At 45.4% G+C, this 16,531-nt stretch overlaps 1 protein-coding gene across 9 annotated transcripts in view; it reads left to right on the top strand.

Annotated features, from left to right (window-relative positions):
* The window catches only part of NAV2 (neuron navigator 2), a 629,613-nt gene that overhangs the window by 417,756 nt on the left and 195,326 nt on the right, over positions 1-16,531 (top strand). For all 9 annotated transcript variants that reach the window (XM_068260211.1, XM_068260213.1, XM_068260209.1 and 6 more), the window contains 2 exons: positions 4,816-4,933; positions 11,872-11,924. In XM_068260211.1, coding sequence (XP_068116312.1) covers positions 4,816-4,933; positions 11,872-11,924 — 171 coding nt within the window. The remainder of the gene's footprint in view (positions 1-4,815; positions 4,934-11,871; positions 11,925-16,531) is intronic.

Here is a 16,531-nt window from a genome sequence, read left to right as displayed (position 1 = left end):
GGCCCAATGTATTTATTCATTTCCGGGAGAAAGAGTTCACTTCCTGACTGACATCAGGAAGTGAAAATACAGAATCGCTTTGCAAAAGCACTTAGAAAAGCGCTTTATACAAAAGTGCAACGTGCAGGTAAGTGCCGGGAGGCGCTAAAAAATATCGCTCACAAAATCATGAAATGCTGGCGTCAACAATTGTGATTTATGACGTGAACAAGGCCTCAATGATTTATAAAGTAATATTGTGTAAAAAAAAACAACCCCAAAACAACAACTTTATTCATTACGTTATTTTCACTACAGTTCATTTTGAACCCACAAGCAGATTAGTAAATGCAGCAGGTGCTCCTTATCGCCCCCTAGTGAAACCTGAACTGCCCCCTCTGTGATGTCCACACTCATGCGTGACCACCAGAAGATTAGTATATAAAAAAGTTTAACCTTTGTACGGCTACCATAAACTCTTCCCATGCTCTGATGCCATTGTGAGCTGCTGTTTGGTGTGTAAATATTTGTCAGTGGCTTTACTTGCAGGAAGTGATAAAAGTTTTGTGTGTGTGTGTTCCCTTTTATCTCTGCAGCCTTTATAGGGCTGGTACATAAGAGGGGGTCTCTTTATCGATAGATCCCTGCACGCCCCCATTATTCTCAGCGCTGCATCTCTGACCTCACAAGAAAAACCTCTGTGTGTTTTCAGAGACTCCTACTGAGGTGCTAAACTCTTGTGTTTAGCGGCAAGGCAGTTTACACCAGCTTTATTAATGGTTTCCTGTGTTTACATATGGACAGTGCTGTGGCTAAAGCTCCATACAAGCCTTTATGGCCCATACTCACGGGCAACTGTTTTGGCCTGTCGCCAGCACACGTGAGCGTGTGCGCGACAGGTCGGTGACAGCTCGTCGCCAGGTCCCTCCGCATACACACTAAACCGTGATATGACAAATAGCTCACCTTATCAAAGATAACACGCCTTATCAGTGTAGCATAGTGAGCACTACAAACTTAAGGTTCATACACACCTACCTTTCTGCCAAACTTGTTAAGCCCCATACAAATTTTGTTGTGAAACAAGTTGAAACCACAATAGCAAATTACTTTTATTAGTTGTTTCAACTTGTTTCACAACAAAAGCTGTATGACAGTTGTACTGCATAAAGACTTCTGTTGAGTGTGTGAATGGGGCTTAACAGACAAGTTTGGCAGATAGTTGGTAGGTGTGTATGAACCTTTATGCCTGCTAATTGGCAATGGCACTCATCCTGCCCTGAGCCCTTGCGGGTTCGTAGCGCTTGCTATGCTGCTCTGATAAGGCTTGTTAACTTCGATAAGGAGTGATATCTTTGATAAGGTGTGATATCTTTGATAAGGTGTGATATCTTTGATAAGGTGTGATATCTTTGATAAGGTGTGATATTTGAGTTATCAAGGTTTAGTAAATCAAGCCCAATGAGCAGAGAATGGACAAAAAATGTCCATTCTCTGCTCTAGTGGGAGCCTAAAGGTGCCCATACACTCGTCAGATTGGCAGCAGACAGATAAGAAATGCATCTGATGATCTATCTGATGCGTTTTTAGAACATTTTTTACCAGGATAGAATTCCAATAGATTTCAGTTTGAAATCTATTGAAATTCGATCTGATGGCATTTTTTTGCCATCAGATTTCCATTAAGGCCAATGCAAACTGATAAGCAATCTCATCAGATCGACCTAAATTTTCCACCCTGCCAGTTCGATGGAAATCCATCGAAATCGATCGAAATCGGCCATCGATCGGTCGATTGGCCAACCGATTTGCAAACGATCAATCGATCGATCGATCGGGATTGATCGGTCGGCCAGAAAATCGGCTGAGTGTATGGGCCCCTTAAGGCCACATACAGACGTCAGACCATAGTCTTTGGAAAATGAAAGATCACAGACCAATCTTACCACCCTTCCTGTAGTATAAAGCAGCCCATACACTCAGCCGATTGTCTGGCCGACCGATCGATCCCGATCGATCGATCGATCAATCGATTGCAAATCGGTTGGCCAATCGACCGATCGACGGCCGATTTCGATGGATTTCCATCGAACTTGCAGGGTGGAAAATTTAGGTCGATCTGATGAGATTGCTTATCAGTTTGCATTGGCCTTAATGGAAATCTGATGGCAAAAAAATGCCATCAGATCGAATTTCAATAGATTTCAAACTGAAATCTATTGGAATTCTATCCTGGTAAAAAATGTTCTAAAAACGCATCAGATAGATCATCAGATGCATTTCTTATCTATCTGCTGCCAATCTGACGAGTGTATGGGCACCTTAAGGCCACATACACACATCAGACCATAGTCTTTGGAAAATGAAAGATCACAGACCAATCTTACCACCCTTCCTGTAGTATAAGAGCCATACTCTACACAGTCTTTTCTATGGAGCTGAACTCCCCATCAGAAAAAATCTTTGCAAGATGCTGCACACACAGATGCTGTACAGACACAAAAGATCATTATCTGCAAAAGATCTGTTCCTGACAAAAATCCATTCCTGCAAATTGCAATGATAGTCTATGAGATCTGCAGATCATCATACACACATGATTTAACTGACATTCATCTGCAGATCAGATCCACCAGGATGGATTTTCAGATCTGCAGATCTGCAGATGAATGTCAGCTCAATCATGTGTGTATGATGATCTGCAGATCTCATAGACTATCATTGCAATTTGCAGGAATGGATTTTTGGCAGGAACAGATCTTTTGCAGATACTGATCTTTTGTGTCTGTACAGCATCTGTGTGTGCAGCATCTTGCAATGATTTTTTTCTGATGTGGAGTTCAGCTCCATAGAAAAGACTGTCTAAAGTATGGCTCTTATACTACAGGAAGGGTGGTAAGATTGGTCTGTGATCTTTCATTTTCCAAAGACTATGGTCTGATGTCTGTATGTGGCCTAAGAGCCATACTCTACACAGTCTTTTCTATGGAGCTGAACTCCACATCAGGAAAAAATCTTTGCAAGATGCTGCACACAAAGATGCTGTACAGACACAAAAGATCAGTATCTGCAAAAGATCTGTTCCTGCCAAAAATCCATTCCTGCAAATTGCAATGATAGTCTATGAGATCTGCAGATCATCATACACACATGATTTAACTGACATTCATCTGCAGATCTGCAGATCTGAAAATCCATCCTGGTGGATCTGATCTGCAGATGAATGTCAGTTAAATCATGTGTGTATGATGATCTGCAGATCTCATAGACTATCATTGCAATTTGCAGGAATGGATTTTTGGCAGGAACAGATCTTTTGCAGATACTGATCTTTTGTGTCTGTACAGCATCTGTGTGTGCAGCATCTTGCAAAGATTTTTTCCTGATGTGGAGTTCAGCTCCATAGAAAAGACTGTGTAGAGTATGGCTCTTATACTACAGGAAGGGTGGTAAGATTGGTCTGTGATCTTTCATTTTCCAAAGACTATGGTCTGATGTCTGTATGTGGCCTAAGGCTCGTACACACATGCAACTATTCTGCCCAACTATCATCCAAGCTTTGTCTGTTGGGCATGTGAACTGGTGACAAATGACTAGACTAGCGTCTGATAACAGGCGGTTTGCTCGATCCAACCTGCGGATTAATTGACGCGACTGTTTGGCTGATATCGTGCTGTTGGCCACATGTGTACAAGTCGTTTGAACAACCTGTACTTGTTTTCAATATGACCATGTCATGCTGTCCGTCGTTCTGCTTGTGTGCGCAGTATGCAAATGAGTTGGTCTTTCAGTTGGTTGTTACGCGGAAAATACAGATGCAAATGCACCAAAAATGCAGAGATTTTAATTCAGAAAGAAACGAATCGCACTAGTGGAACAACAAAACCGCAATTTACATATTAGGGCCTGTACACACCGCAAATTGCATTTTTTTTAAATCAAAATTCTACTTGCGATTTTTGTGCTTTTGCAATGCGATTGCGATTTTGCTAAGGGCATCTTTTCCTGATTACCTAAAAAACACAATCAAAATCGCATGCATTGCGTTTTTCCTTCGTCTCACAAATGCAAGTGCTCAAAAATTAGTGTTCTTTCTAAAATCGCATTGCACCATTTCGTACAGCGCCTTGCGATTTGCATTATTTTCATGAAGGGTTTGCGATTGAAAAATCGCAGCACAACGCAGCCAGTGTGTACAGGCCCTTAATCATGGTGCTGCAGCGATCCTTAAAACGTGAGCAATTTCTGAATCGAAAGGCACCTATTGGATAAGGCCCCTGAGTTATGGTAACAGCATTCATTGCATGGGAGTAGTGCTGACATATCACATTTTTATATAAGACTTTTATATGGAACATTGTTATTGTTCTAATGATTATTATTTTGCTCTATGAGTAACTGGCGGCCGGCCTGTACCCGTGGTGTGTGTGACACAGCCTGTGTTGTCACATTTCCAGCCAAGTGTGGTGATTGGGGAGTTTGAAAACAAACACATTAGTGCTGTTGGGGAGAGCCGCTAATCCCCCCAACATAATGTATTGAAAGGCAGCGAAGCGCCGGGTACAGCTGGAAGTGCTGCGGCTGAGTCCTCCACGCCGGCCGGGCTGCCCATTCTCTCTGCCTCACTCTAAGCTGTGATGTCACGCGCCTCAATAGAGGACAGCAGCTATTGGAGAAGCAGTGTAGAAATGTAACATGTCCTGAATGTTAATGTTCCGCACGCTCCTCTCCTGCGCTTTGTTAAACCCCCTCTGCTCTTTTCTGGGGTCTCTTTATAATGAGAGGGGAGGACGGCTTGGGTCACACTAAAGTCTTCTCCTTTTCACTCCATTTCAGATCTACACAGACTGGGCCAACCACTACCTGGCAAAGTCGGGCCACAAGCGACTGATTAAGGACTTGCAGCAGGATGTGACGGACGGGGTGCTGCTGGCTGACATTATCCAGGTTGTGGGTAAGTAGCATTTGCTTTTAATATACTGTAAGGGAATCGCCATCACCTGAATGATTTTCCTAGTCTGCCGAGGTCTCCCGACACCTGCAGGGAGTTCACTGAGGAGTTCAGTGCCTGTCCCAACTTGTGTGTGTCTAACCTGACATTGTCCTGTCCTCTGTATCTGCAGCCGGCCACACACAGTGCAATCTCCTGTCATCTGCCAGCCTGTCATCCTCATCCAACTTTCTCTCTCTCTCTCTCTCTCTCTCTCTCTCTCTCTCTCTCTCTCTCATTTCTTTTTTCCTCCCCATTTTCTCCTCTCTCCTAATTTCTTTTTTTTTCTTCTAATTTCCCCCTTCTTTCTTTCTTTCTTTCTTTCTTTCTTTCTTTCTTTCTTTCTTTCTTTCTTTCTTTCTTTCTTTCTTTCTTTCTTTCTTTCTTTCTTTCTTTCTTTCTTTCTTTCTTTCCTTCCTTCCTTCCTCTCTCTCTTTTTTTTTCTTTCTCTCTTTTCTCCATATATCTCTCTTGCTTTCTTTTTTTTCTTCTCATTTCTCCTCTCTTCTCATTTATTCTTTTTCTCTCCTCAGCCATCCTATGATTTCTCCATTTTTCTGCTAATTTCTTTCTTTTTTTTTCTCCTCTCTAGTCATTTCTCCTTCTCTCTCCTCTTGTTTTTTTTTCCTCTTTCTTCTCATTTCCTTCCCTTCTTTCTTCTCTTTTTTTCATTTTCTCTTCTTCTGATTTTCCTCTCCCTTTATGTCTCCTGCCTGCTCTCGTTTTTTTTCTTTGTTTTGTAACCTGTCTTTTTATTGAGAATTTTTCACATTTATAATAAAATTACAGTGCAATTTAAAAAATCATTACTAATACATATTTTCATTTTCTTCTAATCTTATGTTCCCTCCTACTTTCTTTTTCTTTCCCCTCTCCTGTCTTATCTCATCTTTGTTCATCTTTTCCACTTCAATTTCCTCTCCTCTCCATTCTTATGGTAGGACATTAGACTATGACTATGTTAGTAATTAGTTTGTGGAGGACAGCCAGTGACGTGACTATGTACTAAAGTGCTGCAGAAGGTGTCAGTGCTATATAAGTAATAATAATAATGTGATAGGACATTATACTATGGCTATGGTAAAGATTAGACTGTGAGCTCCTCTGAGGGCAGGCAATGACATGACTATTCTGTAAAGTGCCGCAGAAGATGCCAGTGCTATATAAATACATAATAATAATATGATAGGACATTAGACAAGGACTAAAGCAGGATTAGATTGTGAGCTCCTCTGAGGATAGTCAGTGACATGACTATGTACTCTGTAAAGTGCTGCAGAAAATGTTAGCGCTTTATAAATACATAATAATAATATTGTAGGACCTTCAATTATGACTATGGTGGGGATTAGAGTGTGAGCTCCTCTGAGGACAGTCAGTGACATGACTATGTACTCTAGAGCTAAGCAAAGAGCCTATGGACAGATAATAGCCATCTCGAAGTCCTGCGCAGAGTTAAAAGAGCACCTGTGTGTGGGATGTATGTTAGTTTACTAATGCTATAAACCTGACAGGTACTCTTTATTTCCCTGCAGCAGCCAGGCTGTTTTGTGCTGTGGGATTTGCAGCCAGGACAGGCTCACATGATCTTCCAGCGGTTCCGGGGGTCCAGGCAGCGTTCCCCGGGGCTCCGTCACTCTATCACGCTCCCGCATCCCCTCGCGATGACAGCAGAGTGACGTTCTATCATGTCCCCCCCTCGGGTAGCTCCGTGTAGCGGAGTATATCTCAGAATAGAGCACATTGTAGCAATGTGAGGGAACTCCGCTGCTGCAAACACACAGGAGGGGTAAACAGTCCCAGGAGCAAGTCCTGACTTTCCTGGAATGCCTGCAGGCTGCTGTCAGCATGACATCTATAGAGCGCATACATCCTCCATACTGAGGTGTCAGAGAAGAGAACAGGCTGGTGACAACACGGAGCAGGAATTTCACCTTGTGTGAGGCCTTCTAGGGTCACCTGTGGTACACAGCGCAGAAGCGTTCATTGTGTTTCCATGTTGGGCATCCAAATTCCTAGCTACAGCTACATAAACACACTGGAATAAACTAAACCTAGCTGGCTGATAACGACCTCCTCTGCTGAGGATCTAATGTGTGTACAGCGACCCCCTCGGCACATCGGCCAGCGAGATCCGCCAGGCGCTGTGACTCAGCTGAGTGATGGCCGGGGTGATTGTTATCGCATCACATCCTGCCCGCTCTGTGACGCTCCTGGTGCAACGCACCATCAGCCCTCCTGCCCCACATAGCAACAGAACGTGTCGCTAGCCGTCAGTCTGCACAGTCTCGGCCCCATACTGTTGCCTTGTGTTTTTATTTTTTTAATGCATATTGCATGGAATAGATCATAATTTACAGAGCATGAGGTTTTGTGTGTTGCACATAATGTTATCTATAAAGCAAGTTACTGCAGTATCACAGCAGTGGCATAGCTAAGGAGCTCTGGGCCCCGGTGCGAGTTTTATACTGGACCCCCCCAGCACTCCATACATAACAATGGATACGGCGCACCAAAACCTGCTAAGGACAACCACAGTGTCAGAGGTGCAAGAAGGGGAGGGGGAACAGTTTGTTAATGATTATTATCATTCAAAGCATCTATCGAAGTGATTATTACCAGTACAGGACCAATAGAGAGCTAATACTGCAGTTGAGGGAGGGTCCTACGGGGCCCCTCTAGCCCAAGGCCCCAGTGCAGTTGAGACCTCTGCACCTCCTATTGCCACCCCACAGCCGCTTGCTCATTCTCTCCCCTCTCCATAGAGCAGAACTAACCACATAGCTCTCATATATAAACTTTAAATTATTCCTAAAAATTATTTCAGGGGAAAACTTTTAAATGTGTACGTCACTTTAAGGTGGCCATGCACCATACATTTTTTTTTAAACTTGCTTTCATGGTTCGATTTTTGGCATCGATATCTGGCGGATCACAACGATTTAATCTGGCAGAGATTGATGCTGCAATATGGGCACCTGATCGAACGTCTCAACCCTTTTCCAGCTAAATCGATCAAAACAAATTCAAAAGGGCTTGATCGGGTGCACAGCAATATTGGCATTTCATATCCTAACAATCAATGGACCTGTGGCCGGTATCCCCCCAATTGTATGTATATAACCCCTCCCCCCCACTGCACATGGGCCTGTGCTGAGTGTTGCAGGCGGCTCACCTGTGATGCCGGCAGGAATCCTGGCCTCCTGTGTCCGGCATGATTTGGCATTGCCACCGCGAGGGCCTGTATCATGTGACACCGCCAAAACTACTGACGTCACTACATGTTCACAGTGGCAATTCATAATGATGCTAAACACAGGTCAGGCCAGGATTCCCGCCGGCATGACTGGTGAGCCTACAACACAACGCACACAATGGGCCTGATTCACAAAGCGGTGCTAACAGTTAGCACGCTAGTGAAAAGTCCTTTATCACGCCTAAACTCTGTTTGGGCATGATAAGTTTAGGTGTGATAAGTTTAGGCATGATAAGTTTAGGTGTGATAAGTTTAAGCATGATAAGTGTAGGTGTGATAAGTTTAAGCATGATAAGTTTAGGTGTAATAAGTTTTTAGGCGTGATAAGTTTAAGCACCAACTGGGTTAGCACCGCAGTGCACAGCTGATCAAAAGTTTTGCGCTAGCAAAGTCTGGTGCACTTTGCATAGAGTTTAATGGCGCTGCTTTGCGTGCGGGACTTTGCGCGCGATATAAACTTATCTAAACTTATCATGCCTAAACTTATCATGCCTAAACTTATCATGCCTAAACTGAGTTTAGGCATGATAAAAATGGTTATCACGCCTAAAGTCTTTAACTGGGTTATCACCGCTTTGTGAATCGAGCCCAATGTATCTCAATGGAGACACAGAGGAATGTGTTTTTGCATGCGTTTTTAGGCCTCTTGCACACTGCAAGTGATTCCGATTCAGATTCCGTGTGCAGGGAGCAAACTGCAAATCGGAATCGGATGTAAAAACTGATTAAAAAGTGGAATCTGAATCGGAATCACTTGCAGTGTGCAAGAGCCCTAATGTGTTTACTTTACTGATTAGGGAAAATAATAAAAACCGTGAACTCAAAACACACCAAACACGCATACGCATACAAGAAGGCCACAAAAACACAGCAAAAAATTTAAAAGTTAACTGAAGTGAGAAGAATATGGAGGCTGCCATATTTATTTTCTTTAAGCAATACCAGTTGCCTGGCAGCCCAGCTGGTCTATTTGGCTGCAGTAGTGTCTGAATCACACCAGAAACAAGCATGCAGCTAATCTTGTCAGATCTGACAATAATATCAGTAACACCTGGCCTGCTGCATGCTTGTTCAGGGTCTATGGCTGAAAGTATTAAAGGCAGAGAATCAGCAGGACAGCCAGGCAGCTGGTATTGCTTAAAAGGCAATAAATATGGCAGCCTCCATATCCCTTTCGTTACAGTTGTCCAGTGCAGAAAACACATGGATTTCTGCACTGTCTAGTGTGCTCCCCGCCCCACTCTCAGGTGATGAGGAGTAAGGGCCTATTTCCACTGGGAGCCGCAATTCGAATCACTAAGCCGTGCAATGTGGTACAGCATGCCATGCTACAGATAGGCAGCATTACGGGAAACACTTCATCTGTAGCCAGTGAATATAGGCAGTGAAGGAAGATGATTAGACGAGATAACAGTGACAGGCGAATGTAAACATGCATTCCTGTGTCTAAAGGAAGAGTGGGGATCAGGTGGGAGGAGAGAGGTCACCCATACAGTAATCGCTGCAGCAAGAGGAAAACTCCTTCTAATGTTGGGAATACACCATGCAATTTCCCACCAGATAAATGGGTCGTTTTTCTGATCGATGTGTACAGAAGTGATCTGATCAGAAAAATGATCAAAATCCTATTGGACCTGTCAGAAATTAACTATGGACCCATCTATCTGATCAGGGCTGCACAGTTGGTACAAGAATCATCCGATTCCAAGTACCCAAAATGGCTCAGGTTCCTCGACTCGATTTTTACAAAAAGCTATGGATTTGGTACAAAAATCATCCGACTCTGACTCCTCAGTTTATGAAACCTCCGACTCCAGGTACCCAAAATTACTCTGACTCCAACTTCACTGTCCTGTATCTGATGGGAAATTGCATGGTGTATGGTGTATTCCCAGCATGAAGCCTCATACACACATACAAGGCATGTTACCTGTCAGGAATTGGGACTCGATCCCTCGGACAACAGGACCAAGGCTGTACAGAAGCATCACTAGCCCCTAGGCTAGCAAGGCGTTCAGTTGCTATGCAGGGAGCGGGGGGTATTGTAGAGGTGAACAAGGGGCATCACGAAGTGTGTGGGGAATAATGCCCTCGGCTGAGTCAATCCGCCTGGTGCTCGCCGACACACCTGGGGATTGGGGAACGCTGTACCGACACTAGCGGAGGTGGTAGTTATCAGGCACCTTGGCTGGGTTAAGGCTTCTTGCACACCAAGACGTTGCATTAGGTGGCACGTTAAGGTCGCATAACGTGCACCTAACACAACGTATGGTGCTGCAAGAGCCGACGGTAGAGTGAGCCGCGTTAGGCGGCTCGAGTCCTATAATGTCTCCCAGAGTGGCGCTGATTGGTCAGCGGGACCACGTGATGCGGAGCGAGACACTCCGCATCACGTGGTCCCGCCGGCCAATCAGCGCCCGCCAGTGCAGTGAATATTAAGTAGCCATGTGCGCGGCTACTGTAGCTGGCTCTCCCCGCCTCCTCTCCGCCCCCCACTGCGCATGTGCAAACAGTCTAACGCGGCTATAGCCACTCCAACGCCGTAGGATGCTGCACTTTGCACAGAACGTGCAGCGTTACATGTAACGCAACGTGGGCTGTGTGAACAGCCCACTTGTGTTACATTGCTGTGCGTTGGGGGAGCGTTACAGGCGCACTAACGTGCGCCTGTAACGTCTTGGTGTGTAAGCAGCCTAAAATAATCCTGAGACGGTTCAGGCTGGTCCATGTCCAACGTGCATAAAATTAACAAAAAAAAGAATTAGATTAACTATAAGAAACTACCTAAGATAGAGGATCAAGTTCTTTATTACTTACCAGGGGATTCTGCTAGCCCCACCTCCCCCGGCCTTACAGTTTCCTCCCGGTATGCTTCCGCTGTGTCCCTCTGAAAAATCGTCGACATCGCGTGTGTGGCTGCATGTCCTTGATTGCGCGGCCAGGAACGTCGTGTGCATTCACAGTTTTAAGTCTTGTGAACTGTGCATACATATAACGCTCCCGGCCACGGCAGCACGATCGAGGAGGCGTGTAGCCTGTCGGGCAATCTTTCCAAGGGGCACAATGAAGCATACTGAAAGGAAACTGAAGGATCTGTAAGGCTATGGGGGCTGAAAGAATCCCCAGGCGATGACCGGCGATTTTTTTGAGCACTGATCGGTCGTTTCCGCGATATCGCGACCTGGGTACAGTCACACGACTATGCGAACATCGCTTAGTGTCGCACCGCAATAACAACCGTTACGGTTAATCAAAGCACATACAGTGTGGGAGGGTCCTTAGTGTACATCCTCTGTGAATCGCTGCAGAACATGTCAGCTCTGTATAGAGTCACAGTAGCAGTAACAGTCTATAGCGCAGCCACACAGCTGATCCTCCTAGCTGCACAGCTCTTCTGTCATCCTCTGAGGCTCCCAGGATGATTCCTGCTTTTAAAAGCTGTGAACAGTTGTCTGCGCTCCCTAAATGACCCCGCTTCAGCTGTCTTGGGTGGGCCGCACTTGTGAAATCCCCCACCTCTCCCTGGACATCTCTCAATCTTTCACATCTTGTCTTGTTCTTCATTCCCTGGCAAGTCCAGATCTGATACCTGACCACACTGTCTCTCTCCCATACCTGACCGCATATTCTCTCTGTTCCTCCTCAGCTAATGAGAAGATTGAGGACATCAATGGCTGCCCCAAGAACCGATCACAAATGGTGAGTGTCTGGCTTCATGCGTCACCTGTGTTGTCTAAAGCTTAATTGTCAGCTCTTGAGATCGCTGTTCTTTGAAGTGTGCGGCTTGCTGATCCTCACATCGGTCAATTTTGTTTTAAAAGGAACCTGTCACATGTTAAAGTGGACCTGAACTCTTGCACAGGACGGAAGGGAAACATAGAGAAATGCACCCTGTGTGTATTTAGAAAGTTTAGCCTGTCTAACTCCACCTCATTTGTGTCTAATCACAAGTTGTAATTTGAACTCTCAGCTGTGTCAGCTCAGGAATCTCCTCTGCTATGGCAGAGCAGCTAATTTGTGAACACAGGGTGTTAACCCTATGTCTGCTTCTATGAAAGCAGGAATATAAACAACGCCGGTTGCCTGGTTGTCATGTTGAACTTTTGGCTTTAGTTGTGTTTGAGGCCCACACCTGCAATAAGCATGAAGCCAGTGGCGGCACAGCATCTGATCTGCTGCTCATTCTGGGCCAGGCAACTGAGCGCCTGCAACTGAAAATATATAAAATGAACCTCCCCATAAGGAGCGTGCCTTTGAGGGGGTTACGGTCCTGGTCCCCTATCCGTATGGCATCTGCCAACTTCCCTAGGAGAGACCGCAGCTGTTACCTATTTTGAAGTTCCTAGGGAAGTAGTGTGCATGCAACTGCCGCAATGCATGGTAGAAGATGAAAATGCAAATGCAGGCTATGCATGGAAGAGGGGCTGCTGCACATGGAAGGGAGGGGGGGGGCTGCTGCACATGGGAGCTGTTCATGGAAGGGGGCTCTGCACATGGGGGTTGCGCATGGGAGGGGGGCTGCTAAACATGGCAGTTGTGCATGGAAGTGTGTGTGTTGGGGGGGTGTTGTTGCTGTACATTGGGGTGGCACATATCAGAGTGCTACTGATCTTGGGGGTTGTGCATGGAATGGGGGGATACTGTACATCGGGGTTGTGCATGGAATGGGGGGCTGCTGCACATGGGGGTTGTGCATGGAATGGGGGGCTGCTGTACATTGGGGCTGTGCATGGAAGAGTGGAGCTGCTGTACATGGGGGTTGAGCATGGAAGAGGGTTTTTGCACATGGGGGCTGCTGCATAGAGGGGTGAACTAGGAAGAGGGGGTTGTCATGGCTGAATGTAGGGAAGCTACTGCATGCTGAATGTATACATGAAAAGGGGGGCTTGACATGGAAGGGGGGGGGGGTAGCAGCATGGGAAAGCCTTTACAGCACAGCTGTAATCTATGGCTCCATGAATGATAATACAGTTGTCACAGCTCTCTCCTGGATCTATGCTGGGATGTATTTTTGGTACATTCCCCTCATTCCTTCTGTACATTAAGCTGTACATGAGGTGAATTCTCCATCTCCAGCCCGTCTGATCCGACCACTTGTCACAGGCGAGTCCTGCAGCTTGCGGGTGACAGTTGCAGCTGATCTATTTTGGTGACACCCCCCTCCTGTAACCACTGTATAAACACTATGCTCGGCATGCCATCCATCCCTGTTACCACAACTGACCTCCCCCTCCTCCCTGCACTCCTCTCATGGCTGGGATAACACAGCCCCTGCCGCCACTCAGAGCTGCGATGTCCCCAACGCCACACTGTCACCGCGCTTTGTCAGATGATGGACGGCCGCTTCACGCTCGCCCAGACTAAAACCTGCAAAGTAATCGCTTTACGCTTTGCTGCGTTTTCCCGTGTGCTTGATTGGATTCTCAAAGTGAACACAGGTTCCCTTCACTGCTTTTCCTGATCCCTCACCTGTAGTAAATAATCCACTAGGAGGATGGGGGGGGGGACATTATAGCTCCGTCACTATATAACACTTCTTACAGCACACCTGACGTGAGAGGGATGTGGCCCTGGCTGTGCTAATGGCTGCACTTGGGGACCTAAAGGACACCTGAAGTGAGAGGTATATGGAGGCTGCCATATTTATTTCCTTTTAAACAATACCAGTTGCCTAGCTGTCCTGCTGATCTACCGGTATTTGGCTGCAGTAGTGTTTGATTCACACCAGAAACAAGCATGCAACTAATCTTGTCAGTTCTGACAATAAAGTCAGGAACACCTGATCTGCTGCATGCTTGTTCAGGGTCTATGGCTGAAAGTATTAGAGGCAGAGGAGCAACAGGATAGCCAGGCAACTGATATTGCTTAAAAGGAAATAAATATGGCAGCCTCCATATCCCTTTCAGTTGTCCTTTAAGCCCTTAATGGCACACTTTCCATTCGACTTGAGTCTTCAAAAATGTCAGCTTAATAGGGTCAAATATTTGAATCGACTTATACACTAAGTCCACTTATATTCGAGTATAAACAGTAATAATACATTTTGATAACATTATTTATAAGGAGAAATTCTATTGAAGCTCTGCTTTGATGTAAACATAGGGATTGCTGTCGTATATCAGTTTTCTACAAAGCCTCTTTTTTATTTTCATATTGTTAAAGTGATCTTTCCGTTTAAATTTGGAGTTAGCTATAAATTTCACTAACTGGCAATATAGCTGCACTTTCTATCAGGCCGGGACCCTGTACCTTATTTACGGACTACAATTCCTGCATGAATAATGTAAGCGCACAGAAAATGAAAAATAAATGAACACATATAATGGTTTGTATACTTGCCTCTGGACACCTCTGGAGAGGTCTGCCTGTTGTTCACTGCTCCCTCAACAGGCTTGTCCAACAGGGATGCGGTTGCTCATGTCCATGCATAAGCTCCTGTGCACTGCGCATGCGCAAGCCCATACACAATGCACAGGAATGAGTCCATCTGAACTAGGCACGCGCAAGCTCTCGACCTCAAATTCCAAGGAAAGCAAGCTCTTGTACATGAGCGCTGGTTTCCAGTGGGCAAGCGCTTGTACATGAGCGCTGGTTTCCAGTGGGCAAGCGCTTGTACATGAGCGCTAGTTTCCAGTGGGCAAGCGATTGTACATGAGCGCTGGTTTCCAGTGGGCAAGCGCTTGTACATGAGCGCTGGTTTCCAGTGGGCAAGCGATTGTACATGAGCGCTGGTTTCCAGTGGGCAAGCGCTTGTACATGAGCGCTGGTTTCCAGTGGGCAAGCGATTGTACATGAGCGCTGGTTTCCAGTGGGCAAGCGCAGAAGAGGTGTGCGCATGTCTAATTGAGATGCACTTCAGCCACCAACATCAGGAGAAGAGATGCTGGGGAAACAGAACACAGGAGGAAACACACCTCTGTCCATAGGTGAACTTAAAGGTGTCCACTAACAATACAATTTGCCAATTGATCGTTTACGAACAATTCTTCATATAAACAATGGAAAATGATTGTTTGGGACAACTAATGGACAAAAATCTCCTAACCAATCTGATCAGATTGACGGGATCGATCCGATTTTCGTATCGATTTCATTAATCTGATTGGTTAGGAGAATTTTTTCCCAGTAGTTGTCCCAAATGATCATGAGAAGAATCATTCGTAAACTATCGTTCAGCAGATTGTATTGTTAGTGGCCACCTTAAAGCACACCTGAACAGAGAGGAATATGGAGGCTGACATATGTATTTACTTTTAAACAATGCAAATTGCCTCGCTGTCCTGCTGACCCTCTGCCACCTCCTCAGATGCTCTGATTGAAGTCTGACTGGATCAGCCACATGCAGGTGTGTGATTCAGACATATATATGTATTTCCTTTTAAACAATACCAGGTGCCTGGCTTTCCTGCTGATCATTCTGGCATTAGTAGTGTCTGAATCACACACCTGAAACAAGCATGCAGCTAATCTTCTCAGTTTTTTGCCAGAAACAGCTGATCTTCATCTTTGTTCAGGGCCTATGGCTAAAAGTATAGAAGTATGGCCCGTACACACACAATGATGACCGCCTCAGCCCATAGGTGTGTGGACAGTGGCCACCGACCCCCGATCCGTGAACAATCTCCCCGGCGGATCAACTCGCCCCCACGACACCTGATTGCTTTGTCTGGCTCCCCTGTCTGCCTTGTGATGACGCACGCACTGCTCCATTGTCCCTCCCAAAAATTACCCCCCCCCCCCCCCCCCGGTTAAGCAACAGAATGCGCCGTAAGCTACACAGCAGACGCGACAGGCCGGCCAGCCAGCAATGTCACCCTAGGGGAATCGGGATCCGATCCCTCATGGGCGACATAAGTCAAAAGGTGTGTATACACCTTTAGAGGCAGAGGATCAGCTGGACAGCCAGGCAACTGGTATTGCTTAAAATTAAATAAATATGTCAGTCTTCATATCCCTCTCACTTTAGGTTTGCTTTAAAGTGGGCCTGAACTCTTGCACAGGACACAAGGAAAACATAACAGAAATGCACCCTGTATGTATTTAGAGAGTTTAGCCTGTTTAATTCCCCCTCATCTGTGACTATAATCACTAGTTGTAATTTGATCCCCCCCTGTGTCACATGATTGCCTAGGGCAGATAAGCAGATAAGTCACAATATGTCTGCTTCTATGAATCAGGAAGTAGAAACTGCAGATTTATTTTAGGGATTTGTATCAGCTGTAACAAAGAAATGTTTTTTGTTTAAAGATTATTACGATGTTATGTATCTTTTAGAACAGAGAGGAGTTCTAAGTTCAGGTCCACTT

The sequence above is a fragment of the Hyperolius riggenbachi genome, chromosome 11 (assembly GCF_040937935.1).
Source record: "Hyperolius riggenbachi isolate aHypRig1 chromosome 11, aHypRig1.pri, whole genome shotgun sequence".
Lineage (NCBI taxonomy): Eukaryota > Metazoa > Chordata > Amphibia > Anura > Hyperoliidae > Hyperolius > Hyperolius riggenbachi.
This window is presented reverse-complemented; position numbering and strand designations above follow the sequence as displayed.